Source organism: Apteryx mantelli, chromosome 5 (genome assembly GCF_036417845.1).
Source record: "Apteryx mantelli isolate bAptMan1 chromosome 5, bAptMan1.hap1, whole genome shotgun sequence".
Taxonomy (NCBI): Eukaryota; Metazoa; Chordata; class Aves; order Apterygiformes; family Apterygidae; genus Apteryx; species Apteryx mantelli.
In genome coordinates, this window is record NC_089982.1 from 19628768 (window position 1) to 19643244 (window position 14477).

At 41.4% G+C, this 14477-nt stretch overlaps 1 protein-coding gene across 3 annotated transcripts in view; it reads right to left on the reverse strand.

The window, feature by feature from the left end:
• PAPSS1 (3'-phosphoadenosine 5'-phosphosulfate synthase 1) overlaps positions 1–14477 on the reverse strand; it is a 63271-nt gene that overhangs the window by 34138 nt on the left and 14656 nt on the right. Inside the window, exons 1-5 of one of the 3 annotated variants that reach the window (XM_067297596.1) lie at positions 10490–10511; positions 7270–7322; positions 2827–2941; positions 1902–2137; positions 658–796 (exon numbers count right to left, since the gene is read on the reverse strand). In XM_067297596.1, coding sequence (XP_067153697.1) covers positions 658–796; positions 1902–2137; positions 2827–2938 — 487 coding nt within the window. In that variant the 5' untranslated portion in view covers positions 2939–2941; positions 7270–7322; positions 10490–10511. Of the gene's footprint in view, positions 1–657; positions 797–1901; positions 2138–2826; positions 2942–7269; positions 7323–10489; positions 10777–14477 lie in introns of those variants that run through there. The other 2 variants (XM_067297594.1, XM_067297595.1) reach the window with 2 other exon arrangements.

The window sequence follows — 14477 nt, forward strand, 5'->3', positions numbered from 1 at the left end:
TTTGCTTTTTAATATAGGTAAAAAGTGCTGTCATCAACCTCTGCAAACTATATATAATATATAGCAAAGAAGCGCTTGACTCAATACTAGCATTGAGTGATCATATGTTTTTAGTTCGGGGTTTTTTTTTAAGCTTTATTTAAATCTTTGTTTGAGGTTGGGGATGGATAAATCATATTTGTGGGCATTAGTATAGAACCCCAAATTTAAAATAAAAGTTAGTCATCTTCAAAGGTATTCTTGAAGTGTCGTTACAGGAAGATTGTGACCGAACTTTACCTCTTGGAAGGACAGAGTTAGTAACTCTTATTATTGCAATTCTTTACAGACCTTAAAGAGAATCAGATTCTTTTTTAACTAAGTCAGTGGACGCATAAAAGTAAATAGACTAATCCTCGATCGTAAGAGCTTGCAGTTGAAAAACCTTGTGCAAATTACCAGGCATCTAAACGAGGATAGATGCTTTTGTCCTTTTTGCTGTCCTGTGCAGTTAAATAAGCCAGTTGCCTCGGCTAAATGTCAGATTTCCTATTCAGTCCTATCCCCAGTCCTTGCTGCTTCTCAGGGTGCTACAGCACAGACAAACTCCTCATAAACAGATGCATTGAACTACAATACCCACTTATATAGGAAGGATGTGACTACATCTAGGTTCACCTTTAATTTCTCCAGCCCTGGCTTTCTTGTAGAGTCCTTTAACATCTCTCTGCTCACAGACGTGCAATGGAGCATCCACAAATACTTCAAAAAACGGCAAACTTGCACCTTCATGAATTCGTCTGGCATTATTACGATCCTGAAGGAAAACAGAAAAAAATATCAGAAGATTGCCCTCACTTATTATTTTTATTGTCTTTCTGCTTTTGAAGTTAATTTTAAAGCTGATAATAAAATGTAAGCAAATTCTCAACATTTTTTTTTAAACAAAGAGAGAGAGAGAGAGAGAAAGAGAGAAGAGAGAAAGAAGAAAAAGAATGGAATTTGATCCACTGATGCCCTGCAAGTTACACCGCAGCTTGCCTGAAGTTTGTCACATGGTAAAGTTTATATCAAGATCAAAGATATTAACCTGTTTTTTTTATAACAATAAACAGTGCAGAATTTTCAATACCTGCCACAATATTAGGAGTTACATCCCCCACAGTTACATCTGTCTGGCTCACTAAAGTCATAAAGTGGATATTACTTGCATCTTCTGATATGACCACCCTTCACCCCAGAATACCAATTTTCTCTACATTCATTAATCTGATAAGACCTGCATACTGCAAACATTTTATCTGTACTGTTTGCCAAGAGCAGAAACAGTTAGTGATCTTCATAATCTTCATAAAACCAAAACACTAAAACCATCTCTCACCAAATATAGTACTTTTCCTCATATCTAAAGACTTCTATTTAACTGGAGGATCTCAAGGTCTCCAAATTATTATCTGAAGAACTGTTTGTGCCACCATAACCAAAGAAATAAAGTCATCTTTTCATGCAGTGGAACAGGTGAGCTACAGCCACCAGGCATTCTTCAAGATGCTTGGTGTTCATGCATCATTTTTCTGTCTCCCCAGTTTTAGAGTCTTTCTTGGAGTATCTTTTGCTTTTGTTCCTAATCTGTAATTCTGCCTAACAGACTGAAGGGCAGATCAAGTTTTAGGAGTAGTGGAGACCCTTTAAGTTTAGCTTCTCTGAAATTTGAGTCATCTCTACAAAGTACAAATATCACAAAAAAAAACAAGTAAGCATTTCATCCCAGTTAAGTTCTGTGAAGGATTCCTAGAATTCAAGTTCTAAGTGATGTTTTGCCTTTTGTATTTTCCCATGCTTTAGCTAGAGGGTTTTCACATTTGCAACACACATGCACTACCATGCAGTAGTGCAAGAACAGAATACAGCAGAGCATTTACCTGAGTATAGGGAGAGATGAAACTAGTGATGCACACCAAACCAGCATCTGCAAACAGCTTAGCAACCTCAGCAATCCGACGGACATTTTCTTCTCTATCTTCTGGTGTGAAACCCAGATTCTTATTAAGGCCCTGGCGAATATTGTCACCATCCAATGTGTAGCATGGAATGCCATGGCATACTAAATACTCCTCCAGTGCCATGCTAACTGTAGTCTTCCCAGCACCAGATAGACCTAAAATATTCAAAGAGAATAATACATATGGTAAGCATAGAAACAAGTTAGGGCAAATTGTAGTACACATACCAGTTGGTACAAAAGATAAAGTGAAAGGCACCAGCAGCAATGCACGATTCTGCCTTTTTTGGAGATACCTAGCTGAGATACAAATAAGTGCCTTTTACCTAGGCATGTGTATCCCAGGACAAGTCCTACACAACAAGACACTAAGCCAACACCTCTCTCTCTAAAAATCCCAAGAACGAACAAACAAACAAACACAAAAAAATCTAAAAACACCCCACATATCTTAGAGGAGAAGGGACCCTTACCATTCCAAATGTCAAATAGAACTATGTGCTGGACAGTGCCAAGTAAACTTAATGTTCCTATAGTACTGAACAAAACAGATTCTGAAGGTACTATCTGTCCCAAAGCAATTTCTTGCTAACCTGCCTAATGATAACAACAACAAAAAAGCATTGAGGTCCTGGATATTCCAAAAATTCAACTTTGTATGAAGTTCCCTTATAAAAAGGAGAAGTTTGCGGGGGGGGGGGGGGGGAGGGAGTGTTTTAACATACAAACAAGTATCTCCTTTCTGCATTTCTCCCTCAACTAACCAAAAGGAGCTACAGCTCAGCAGCTTTCCAAATGAGAAACTAAAACAAGACATAAGGAACCTCAGAAATCCATGACTGTACCTGTTAACCAGACTGTGCATCCACGAAAACCACTTCTTGTTCCTACCACCTGGCCTCTCTTATTCCTGCTGACGTGATGTGCTTGGTAGGTAACATTGGTTGCCCTCTGCATTCCCTGTAAAAGAAGTTCTTGATTAGGTCTTTGACTTCTGGAAGGGTAAGCTGCCAAAGCCCACTAAAACCTATTCACAGACACAAAGAGACACTTGGAGGCAGACCAATGAAAGTAAAAACAATATCAATCCATCTGCTGCAGCGTAAGTGGAAGGGCACAAGGAGTTAGGAAACTCACTCAATACACACCACATACATTGTGCTCCTTCTCTGAAACTTGGAGTTACCAGGTTAGTCAACCACTGCTTTAAGAAAATCAATCCATTGAGGTGAACTGCTAGAACTCCTGTTCAAGTCATTTAAATCTAATAAAAGGATAATGGATTCTTGTCTCAGAGCTGAAGGTTTCTAAGAGGGCTAAACATTGGCTCTTTTAAAGCCATAAAAATAGGCCTTTTCATTGCAAGCTATGCATGTGTGGTCCAGGTTTCAATTCAGCAGTCACACCTCTAACTACTCTGCTTTTATCCATGGTATCTTCAATCACCAAAATACAGACAGTTACCATATATCCTGAGTGTTTAAAGGAAGTAATATTTCTAAGTAACCTTTTAAAAAAATTATTTATGAAACTGGAATTTTGTAAGATTATTTTACTAAAAACAGATTCGGTTAGTCTTAAAACTATTTGTTGATCATAATAAACTGCTGTATAGATATTAAGTAAAACAACATGGCTGTCACTCAAATTTCACAATCTAAGGCCAGGAATCCACAGGAAGATCATTCTCAGCTTCCCTTAAGTTTTATGGGTAGCTGGTTATATAAGCTTTGTTCATTTAAGATTAAGACCTTAGATAATCAGACAACAGAGTATGAGCAATGCAACACAAAAAAGAAAGCTTTTTAAAGGAGGGAGGCAGGGATTAGTTGCATGCACGATATTGCTTTCATTTTTCCTGCTTACATATATACTGCAAGATATTTGTGTTATCTTCTCTTCCATCATTGTATTGATGCAGCTGGAAAGGAGAGTACTTGTTGCACAGTAAAAACTAGATATTTATGACATTCAATCAGAAAAAAAAAAAGAAAGGGCGGGAATATCCATAGAGTACTAGCAGAGAGCTATTCAGATTTTTAAAGAGAGATACCACAAAGCAGGGTTAACAGATGAGTAGTATCTACTTATGACTTCAGTAAATGTTGGAGAAAACAATACATCTTCCTTATACAGAAAAGCGCCTCAAAATTTAGCTTATCCATTACTTAATTGAAATGTATGAATTTGAGTGATTGTATGTCTAAACCTCTACACACAGCTGGGCTCACAGCTGATGCAGACAGAAACAAGCTAGAAACAGATGTTCAAATTTTTAAATATGGACTCTTTGTGATCCAATGGTGAAAGACCAGTATCTAAAATTAGAAGACGACTAAGTATCAGCCCAGAAGAAACCACCACCTGCAAACAGGTTATAACCACATAAAATTAAGTTATTCTTGCTAGTTGCGTTATCTTCAAATAACTTGTCTCCTAGAACAAAACTATTCTGCAGCTAAAGTCAGTGCAATAGAGCTAACTAAAACCCAAAGTCAAAAATCTTTCTCCTTATAAGAGAAGCAACTATGTACTTCATAAAAATCAGAGATTTCAGTGAACAAATGCTCACTGTGGGATTAAAAACAAGGAAAATAATTAAAGTGCACTGCAGAAGGAGAAAATTGAAAAATAATGCAGAATTTGCTTACCCACCACAATGACATAAACATGCTTCTTATAAGATTCAGCCATTTTATGGTCATTTTATAGCAAGACTTATATAGAACACATATTTTTAGAGCCAAAACGTAGCACACGATTTTAAGGTATTTCTAAAGACACACATGGCAAAGACTGGGTTCAAGGAAAGAACCAAGAACCCATTTTCATCACTGAGCAGCAGCCCATGCTTTTGGTGCAAACATACATTTAAAGAAAGTAGAAAGGCTTTACACTGGGTATCACTGGAAACAGGACAGTCTCGCTGATTTTGGTGGCACAAAGAAAGGAAAGAGGAAAGCAGCACACGCATTTGCTTAGCCTTCAATTTAAAGAGAGATGAACAGTTTTATCTTCATTGTGATAATGAACGGTAAATGACAGTCCAAACTAATGCATTAACAGCAACGTCCTTTCACCATTAATTCCAGTTGTACCATATTGTACTAGGCACTACATAAACAGAAGACAGTGTCAACGCACAGCTCCACTGACACTAATAGTCTCAGTAAAGCTAGAGTAGATACTGCTAACAAGTAATATATCCTCCAGTTTCAAATATTAAGAATCTCAGTTTGACTACCAGAAGTGCCTTGTCCATACTTAAGAACCTCCAAAACTGCATATTGTCAGAAAAATCTCCAACAGAAGCATTTACATTAAAACAAATATATAGAAAAAAATGTTTTGCTTTTTATTCCTGGCAATAACTCTACTATCGTATTCAAATACTTTAGAGGTCAGTTGTCCCATCCAACAAGGCTTTTTCCGGTCTGTGTTCAGTAAAGTACATAATTTCACAGTTGCTTTTTTAGTCCAGGAAAACAAAGAAAATGAGTACTTCAGTACCACTACACTTAAAAAACATTTGAACACCTGAAGAAGCAGGCAGTGGGATTCTGAGTTTAAAAAAAGAAGAAAAAAACATCAGGTAAGGAATCAGTTAGCAGAGATTACAAATCGCAAAAATGAGAAGGCCAATCCATGGCTAGAGCAGAAGTGAAACAAGTGCAACAGAGCAGTCAGCAAGCTCAGCAGTGGGACAATAAAGCTGTACTTCAGAAGCAAGCATCTAAGAACTAAAGGCCAAGAAAAAAAACATTAATGGAGTGCACAAACAGTCTGTATCCATTCAAAAACACACCCATCCCCAGCAGCTCAGCCTTTTGTGTATGTGCATGCATGCAGACAAGACAGCTCCATCCTACTCATGGGCAACTTTCTTGTCTTCCAAAAGGAAACAGCTATTTATAAAAGTGCTCTAAAGAGTTAATAAATTAGCAAGTCATTCTCAGTTGCTGCAACAAAACAGTAATATTTTCTAATCATGCACACTTGGCTACTAGACCGCTCACTACCACCACAGAGCAGCAAAAACTGAACACTGGATCCTCAACAGCTAAGTTTTATTTACTGTCCCCAATGCACACAATTACTACAGATATTGCAGTGGCACAGAAAAACATCAAGGAGCAGAAATCAGTGGTTGACACTAGTTGTGCTCTTAAGTTATTTAGGCAATCTTCAAATAATCTGCACATAAAATTGGATGAGTATCAATTGATGAAATTAACAGTCATCGAAAATGACAGGTAGAATGAAACAGAGCTAAGCATGTGCTATCAGTACACGCTTAAGTTATCCTGCTGAGTTCAGATACTGTGGAACATTCTGACATCAAATTTTATTTGGAGACCAGCATGAAACAAAGAATCATTTCATTTTATACTGTATAATCACAGTATTGCTCCCCTTGGAGATCCATATAATCAATGTTAAAAGAAATGAAACTTATAAGAAAACAAGCTATTTTCAACTTCTTAAACTTCCTCTTAGCCTAATTACATTCACTATAATAATCTCTATTGAAAGCATACACTGGAGGGTTTTTTTGTTGATTTCTTTCATTAGGAAAAAATCAATTTTAAAGGTCTATTTATCTGCTTTTTCACAACTATTGGAAGCTTCCTCTCTGACTTGCCCACAAAAATAATTTTTCCTCCCCACCTCACATATCAAGTGCTTCTGTAGTACTTACAAAAACATTGCATTTTAATATTTTCCCTATTCATCATGTTAAATAATGCTTCAGCCCACTGTGTTGCATTATAGCAGTAATGGTAGAGCTGAGAAGGCTGACATACCATTCTTCCTTTCTTCTCCTCCCCTACTATGCTAGCTTGTTACTCGCATCAAATCTGAAGTGCCACAATAGCTTAGTATCTTTTTACTGAGGCACAGATGAAAAAAATGCAAAATTAAAATAACAAATGCAAAATAGCCTGTGACAGATGTGCACTGGAGAGATGCAATGAGGAGAGGACAAAGAAGGATCACTCCCTGTATTTTTTTTTTTTTTTTTTAAGCACAAAGGTAACATTTTAGCATGTCAGATAGCTGACCAGGGAAATTAATACGAACATCCAAGAATTACAAGAATGGAAAAAGAAAGGACATGGGGACCAAAAGGAAGTATTAACTCTGCCAACTTCTCTATGCAAAGATTTGCTCAGATAGGTTTTAACCATATTTTCTATTTTGTTTCTTTTCTTATTCTTGATGTTTTGCCCAGTCACAAATATAATTTTGCTTGGCCAAAGCCAAATCTGACTACCAGTGCCAAATACCTTTGGGGTAAGAACTCAGATCAGACATCCAGATGAAGAACAGCAAACCCAAACTGCAACAACAAAAATCAAAGGACAACACAAAGAAAAGATTATTGTTTAATGTCATCACAGTTAACAGACAGCTCTACACTGGCATTAAGTGAGCTTATTTTTCATTACTTTAGAAGCTATTATGAAACACTTTGCTTTTGCAGTCACCTTGCATCAAATTTTAACTTCTTGCAAAGGAAGACCTCTGAGGTAAGGCCATCTACATCAAGCTGACGCTCCCCAAGCTACAGCACAGATTGAAACAGACAACTTTGAGGTAGGAAGCATCAGAAAAAAAACTGTGTAAAGAACAGGCACAATTTCTATAGAAATCATACATAATCAAGAAGCTGGAACCAAATCCATATTCTTCCACTAATAACATAGTCCCCAAGCTAAAAACTTCCATAAGCTAACAATAGCAACACAGAGTGTCACATCTATAACGTAGTCTTATCTTTAATGCCTTCCCCATTTTCCAGTCATCGCAGATATTTTCTAGGCCACTTGCTTACTTGTTCACCATGTGTCTCTTATGAGCCAGGAATATCCTGAGAACAATACATTTTTATGACATTTACATCATTCTTCAGCACTGATAATTCCACCAAATAGCATGGGTTCCCCCCTCCCCCTTCAAACCACTCTCCTCAGTAGACAAACAGCAACTCAGGCAGAGCAGATATTTCCTGCTTCCTTTGTCTATACGAGGAAGGAGAACAGGCATCATTCTAACATAAAATTCTACTACTATGGATGCTGGAACTACCACACTTCACCTGATAGTCTGTCTCACATATTTAGATGAAGTTTTGGGACCTATTTGCAAAAGATCTGCCCAGAATGCTTTCTAGTGACTACGGATTCAAATTCTGGTTTGAAAATTTGTGCTTCAGTTGAATATCTGTGCTTGGGAAAGGAGGACAAGTCCAGAAATAATATCCAAATAATAAGATGTTTTATAGTCATAAAATAAATACAAATCATCAATCCACATTCTGCAATAGCCTACAGCATTACATGTTCTCCCACCTACATTTACAACAGTGAAAATTCTTACCTTTATCCTTGCAACTGCTTTGGAGAAGCAGTTTGCCACAGCAATACTGATGCAATAAAGCATCTAAGCAGTTTTGCATGCAGCACTACCCAATCTGCCAATTGCACACTCCCCTGCCACTTACACCAACTAGCTTTTATTTGCCAGATGTTCTAATCCTGGGACAGTTTCACAAATCATAGCAACAGAAAGCAGCCAGAACCTTCTACAGTAACAGCAGATACAAGCAACTCAGTGATAGCACACTATCAGAAGCATATCTTCACTTGCAACCTGCTACAATAACAGCGTAGCCAAAAACAGAGACAATACGGAGTGGGCAAAAATGAGGTATTAAAAGCCAGAAATGCCTCAGCTGAATATGCTGGCAGAAACAAAAATTGGAGCAAGTTCTTGTTGCATCATTTCCTAGAGCCCCATAGTTTGAGTTACACTAAGAAACATAAAAAATGTTCCATGAATCTTCCTACCAAGCTTGTATAATTGCAGTATTTGCAGCTATGTTGCGTGTTGCTCTACAACTTGGAGTCTTCTGTGCTCAGAGGTGGGCTTGGCAAGCACAAAAAACATGGGATTCCACACACACAGGTATATTGTGAATAGTGCTGGATGCCTATAGAAAGTTTGGAGAACAAGACTCTGGCTAGGAGCTGCTGAGTCCATCAGGGTAAAAAAGGCCGCTTTGACTTTGTTCTCACATGAACAGACATCAAGACAGAGGAGCCAGAACATGTGTCTGTGAAGCATGTGAATCTGCAGGAATTTTCTTCTGGTAGAGTTCTGGGGTAAAAAGAGCACTTCAGCTGAGTTCTACAGAAAAAGGGAGAAGTGAAAGACTTTCTCCATTTGCCACGTTACTTACAGAGCTTGCCAGCCTCAACTAAACTCAGCAAACAAGTTCATGTTAATTAACCTTTTTAAACACATAATCTCCCTGGTTCGGACAAAATCATCATGGCTTTGCTTCTGGCAAATTAAATGATATAGAATAACTTTTGAATACACTTCATTAGTCCCGTAGATGCGATCTATTTCACTATCTTCTTCATAACATTTGATTTCTCACAGAAAGTAAAGGATGTAACTTACCATTTACTCTCTTACATAAACAAGTTTGAACTTGCACACACTGGTAGAGGTTTGGAATGGCACAATACCTACTGAACACTTTTTAGCACAATACCAGCTTCCTCACTTTTCAGTCAACGGTGAAGACTTTCTTTCACAGATTTGTTACGTTAATATGAAAGTTGTGGCATGTACTACTTGCAGCAAGGCTTCAAAGTCTGTTTTACACTGGTACTTTCATATCAAATGTTTGATGGATCTTATCTCATCTGCTTCTGCTCAGTATCGTTTGAAAATAATCATACAACTATTTTTACCTTGTCAAAAATATCAAATATTCTTAGTAAAGGCCTGCAATTTATCTTCTAAATAGCTCCATTTTGGTCGTCACTGTAAACTGATCTTCCCCCATCTTTATCAAGAAGAATGCAGGCTTTGGTTAATTTTTTTAAGTCCTGTCTCGACAGTTTTCCACATTACACCCACGATACAAAGAACCTCAGTCTTTGGCCATCCCAGGTTTATGAATAGCCACATTGTACATCGCATTCTTAAGCCTGCCTTCCTCCAAAATTCGGGAAGCGGCGGGCTCGCGGCGCAAGAGGCACGGGCGAAGCCGCCAGCCCCGCGGTCCTCCCCGGACGGGCTGCCTGCCCTTCCCGCCGCCCAGCCCCGCTCCCCGGGGGCCGCGAACGAAATCCAGCGCAGCCGGCCCGGGGAGCAGCCGCCCCCGCCAGGGCTCCATGGCGACGCTCGCCTCAGGGAGCCCGCGCGGCCGTTCCGTTAACGGTCGGGCTCGCGCCGCCGTCAACCGCCAAATGCCAACCGTACGCGCGCGCCCTGCCGCATCCATCGCCGCCCCGGGCGGCTTCGGGGCGCGGCCGGGGGCAGGGAGCAGAGCAGAGCAGCCCCGTCCCCCGTCCCCCGCCGCAGCCCGCTGTGCCACATCAGCGCACAGCCTCGGCCGCTGCTTCAGCCCCTCCCGCCGCCCCCGCCGCCCTGCGGCTGCCCCGCCCGCCCACCTGCCCACGGGCACGCCGCCCCCCGCCCGCCGCTCACCCAGCTCGGCGCCCTGTTGCTCAGCTTGACTTTCTTGCACTGGCTCTCGGGCAGCTCCATGGCCGCGGGGCCGGTGCGGGAGCAGCGAGAGGAGGAAGGGAGGCGCAGCGGCGGGGCGAGGACGCGCCTTCCCGGCTGATGCTTCGGGCGGATGAAGCCGCTGCTGCTGCCACCGCCCCCGTAGAGCGCTGCCGTGTGCGCGCCGCCGCCCCGGCTCTCCCAAGGACGGGGCAGGGAGGGGCTGCCCCAGGCGGAGCCGGGGGCGGGCAGAGGCGCCGCGCCGGGCGGGGAAGGGGGCGGGGGGGGAGGCTCGCACACGGAACCGGCCGCGCGCCTGCGCAGCGCCGTGACGCACGCGCCAGGGCGGGAGGTGGGCGCGGGTCGCAGCCACTTCCGCTGTTGCCGCTCTGGGCGGCTCAGCGCGCTCTCTACTGCCCCCCCTGGGGGCGGGGGGAGCGCGCAGGGGGCGCGCCAGCCCCTGCTTTAGGTACGCGGTGTTTTACGTACAAATAAAACTCGTTTGCATCCAACATACTCTGCGCTGTAGCACTACACTTGGGCAGCATCATGAAATTACTATTACATAAAATTACTATTACTTGTGGAAAAAAATGCAGACCTAGCAGCTCTTTTCTGGTTGTGCCTAAAAACCAAAAAATATGTTCTGTTTTCCTTAGAGTATTTATTTGGAGACCTCCTGCTAAAATGGTAGTGCTTGGGGAAGCTCCCAGCCAGGGAACAAGACACAGAGAATCCAAAGTGCAGAGGACGCCCTCCCCGTGTTGAACTGTGGGCTTGAAGGCCCTGTGCGGGCTGGCCAGCCAGGGAGCCTATTGAGGGCAGCTGGGAGCCCCGGCAATCGCAGAGCAGGGAGGGCAGGGAGAGCACGTAGTCCTTCTGGTGGCAGCAGCTGGGCACAGTTCAGGATCTCATAGGGTATCTGAGTTAGCAGGAGGGACTGATAGTCAAATAAAGTCCTTTTGGTACAGTTCTGTTTATTCACAAGAGTGCATGGTGCCGCTCACCTGGAAAGCAACCCCAGTAACACAGAGCCATTTGCTTGTTCCTACTGCCAAGCTGGCTCAGCTGGCACCAGTAACCCCGGAGCTCCCCTCCTTGCCGGTTAGCTCACAACAGTGGAAGGAGAGCTGTTATGCCCCTTGGAGCCACCCAGAAAAGCCAGGGGGTGGCTGGTTTGTCTCTTTTGTCTTTGGCAGAGGGAGCTAAAGACCTAGCTAAAGTCAAGAGCTGTTTCCCCATCTCTGAGGAAAGCCAGGCCTTTGCCGCGAGCCTTTAGCTTGGAGATGATGAAACTCTGAGAAGCAGCAGAGTGGGCACTGGTGGTGGTGGAGTCACGGAGTGACTTGGAAGGCGAGGATTGTTCCAGTTAAATCTCCCACCTGACAAGGGTTTCCCCCAACAAACAAAGCTAATGCTGTATTATGTTCCAGGAAATGGCTTTTAATGGGAATTTATGACCAGAAGCTCTCAGATTCCTAGTTCCAGAAAGGAACTGCTTTAGCATTCAAGTGCTAATCTTAAGGCAGAGATGATGCTGTACTGATTAACACGAGTTGTATTTACTGTGTAAATATTAACCAGTTTATAATCAATCTGTAGGTTGGTTGTTCTCAGACATCTCAACCAGGAAACAAAATGCATTCTTTGTGGTCGAATGTTTACCCTTGCTATATCACAAAGATATCCTTCCAAAGGTGTTGGGTTTAAAACACATTTCTGTATTCAAGCTAAAAGCTTAAAACCTTTATGCAAGATAGATGATGTCTCTGAAGTCAGAAAATAAATATTAGAAATGTGCCCAAATAATTTGAAAGTCAGATAGAATTAACATAATATAACTGAGAAATACAACCGTTGCAGTTATTTATTTAGGCTTGACTTGAATGCTAAGGTTGTACAGCATGCTATCCTGAAAAGAACGGTTATACAGATGATCCCTTGTTGTACAGGGACATTCTGACCATGACAAACAGTGACAGACACAGGGCCTGGATTTTAATTAGCAAAATCGCTCTCACACACACACTCTCAAGCATGGAAAGAGAACAAGGATACGGACTGTGAGTTGAAAGCCTCTCTTTGCTGACTATTCAATTATATCTAAAGCAGGGTTGGTTAACTGTGCTTTGAATAATATTGTTTTATATGGCTTCAGATTAATTCTAGGTATCTTATTTGTAATTGCACCCTTATTTTCAATTCTACTGCTATTTTGTTCTCATTGTATTTAATATAGATTGGTAGCATTCATTCTGCAGTCTGTGAGACACTGGTGGCAAGAAGGTATTTTGCAAAAGACTTGTAAATTAAATTAAAAAACACACACAGGCAGCTTGCTAAACTATGTGAGTGGCTTCCTACAGATGCATTTGGCATCCCTCTGATATTTACGTATTGACTGGGAGCAAGACAGTCTGGGAATTTTTTTAAAAGGTCAGCTTAGGAGTTTTAGCCTTGGTCAGCTGTGTGCCTGTAAGGAGTTCTATCCTAGCATTGGAAGTTTTTGCCATTATCTTAAGTATTTACAGTTTGGAGAATCACAAGAGAAGAAAATGCAATTAAGATGTATACACAATACTGCCAAAACAGACTGATGACAAAGAGCTACATGGTTCCTTCCATAAAACATTGCAAGAAAGCTGATGAATGGACCATATACAGGCACACCTCGTTTTATTGCGCTTCGCTTTACTGCGCTTCACAGATATTGCGTTTTTTACAAATTGAAGGTTTGAGGCAACCCTGCGTTAAGCAAGTGTATCAGCGCCATTTTTCCAACAGCATGTGTTCACTTCGTGTCTCTGTGTCACATTTTGGTAATTCTTGCAATATTTCAAACATTTTCATTATTATTATATCTGTTATGGTGATCTGTGATCAGTGATCTTTGATGTTACTATTGGAATTGTTTTGGGGCGCCACGAACTGCGCCCATGTAAGACAGCAAACTTGATTGATCAATGTTGTGCGTGTTTGGACTGCTCCACCGACCGGCCGTTCCTCTGTCTCTCTCCCTCTCCTCGGGCCTCCCTGTTCCCTGAGACACAACAATATTGAAATTAGGGCAGTTAATAACCCTACAATGGCCTCTAAGTGTTCAAGTGAAAGGAAGAGTCGCACATCTCTCACTTGAAATCAAAAGCTAGACATGATGAAGCTTAGTGAGGAAGGCATTTCGAAAGCCGAGACAGGCCGAAAGCAAGGCCTCTTGCACCAAACAGCCAAGCTGTGAATGCAGGAAGTTCTTGAAGGACGTTCAAAGAAGTTCCTTAACAGCCATTCCTGAAACAGATCACCTTTCATGACTATGCTTAGTTATAAAACAATGTACATATACATATGTGTACATAGTATACTAAAATGTTATCTATATAGTAAAGCAATCTGTGACCAAGAGCTATAGATGCCTCTTGAGACTGAGAGGCATGGAAGTCTACTGAAGGGGACTGATATCTATAGACATCGTTCCACAGCGATACATATGAAAATCGATACTCATCAAGGCCTCTCGATATTGAGAACAGTCAGTGTTGCTAGTTGTTGATGCCTACTGAGAGCAAAATCAGTTCGAGAGCAAAAGCCAGAGATGCCAGTTAAGATTGAGAACTATCGATAGTTATCAGCAGGGATTGATATCAGTATTTATAGATGACTATCGATACTTAAAGATATTGATCCCTGTCAATAGCTATGGAAATCGATAGGCATCAATGCCGGTTGAGATCGAGAGGTACTGATGCATATCGATAGGGATTGATATCTATGGATGTTGTTCCCTAGCGACACGTGTGGAAATCGATACTCCACAAGGTCTCTTGATAATGGTCAATATTGACCTTCGGTGCCTACCAAGAGCAAAATCGGTCCAAGAACAAAAGTAGAGATGCCTCTTGAGATTGAGGTATTGATAGTTATCGATAGATATTGAAAGATATCGATAGGTATTGATACCTATCATGATCAATCC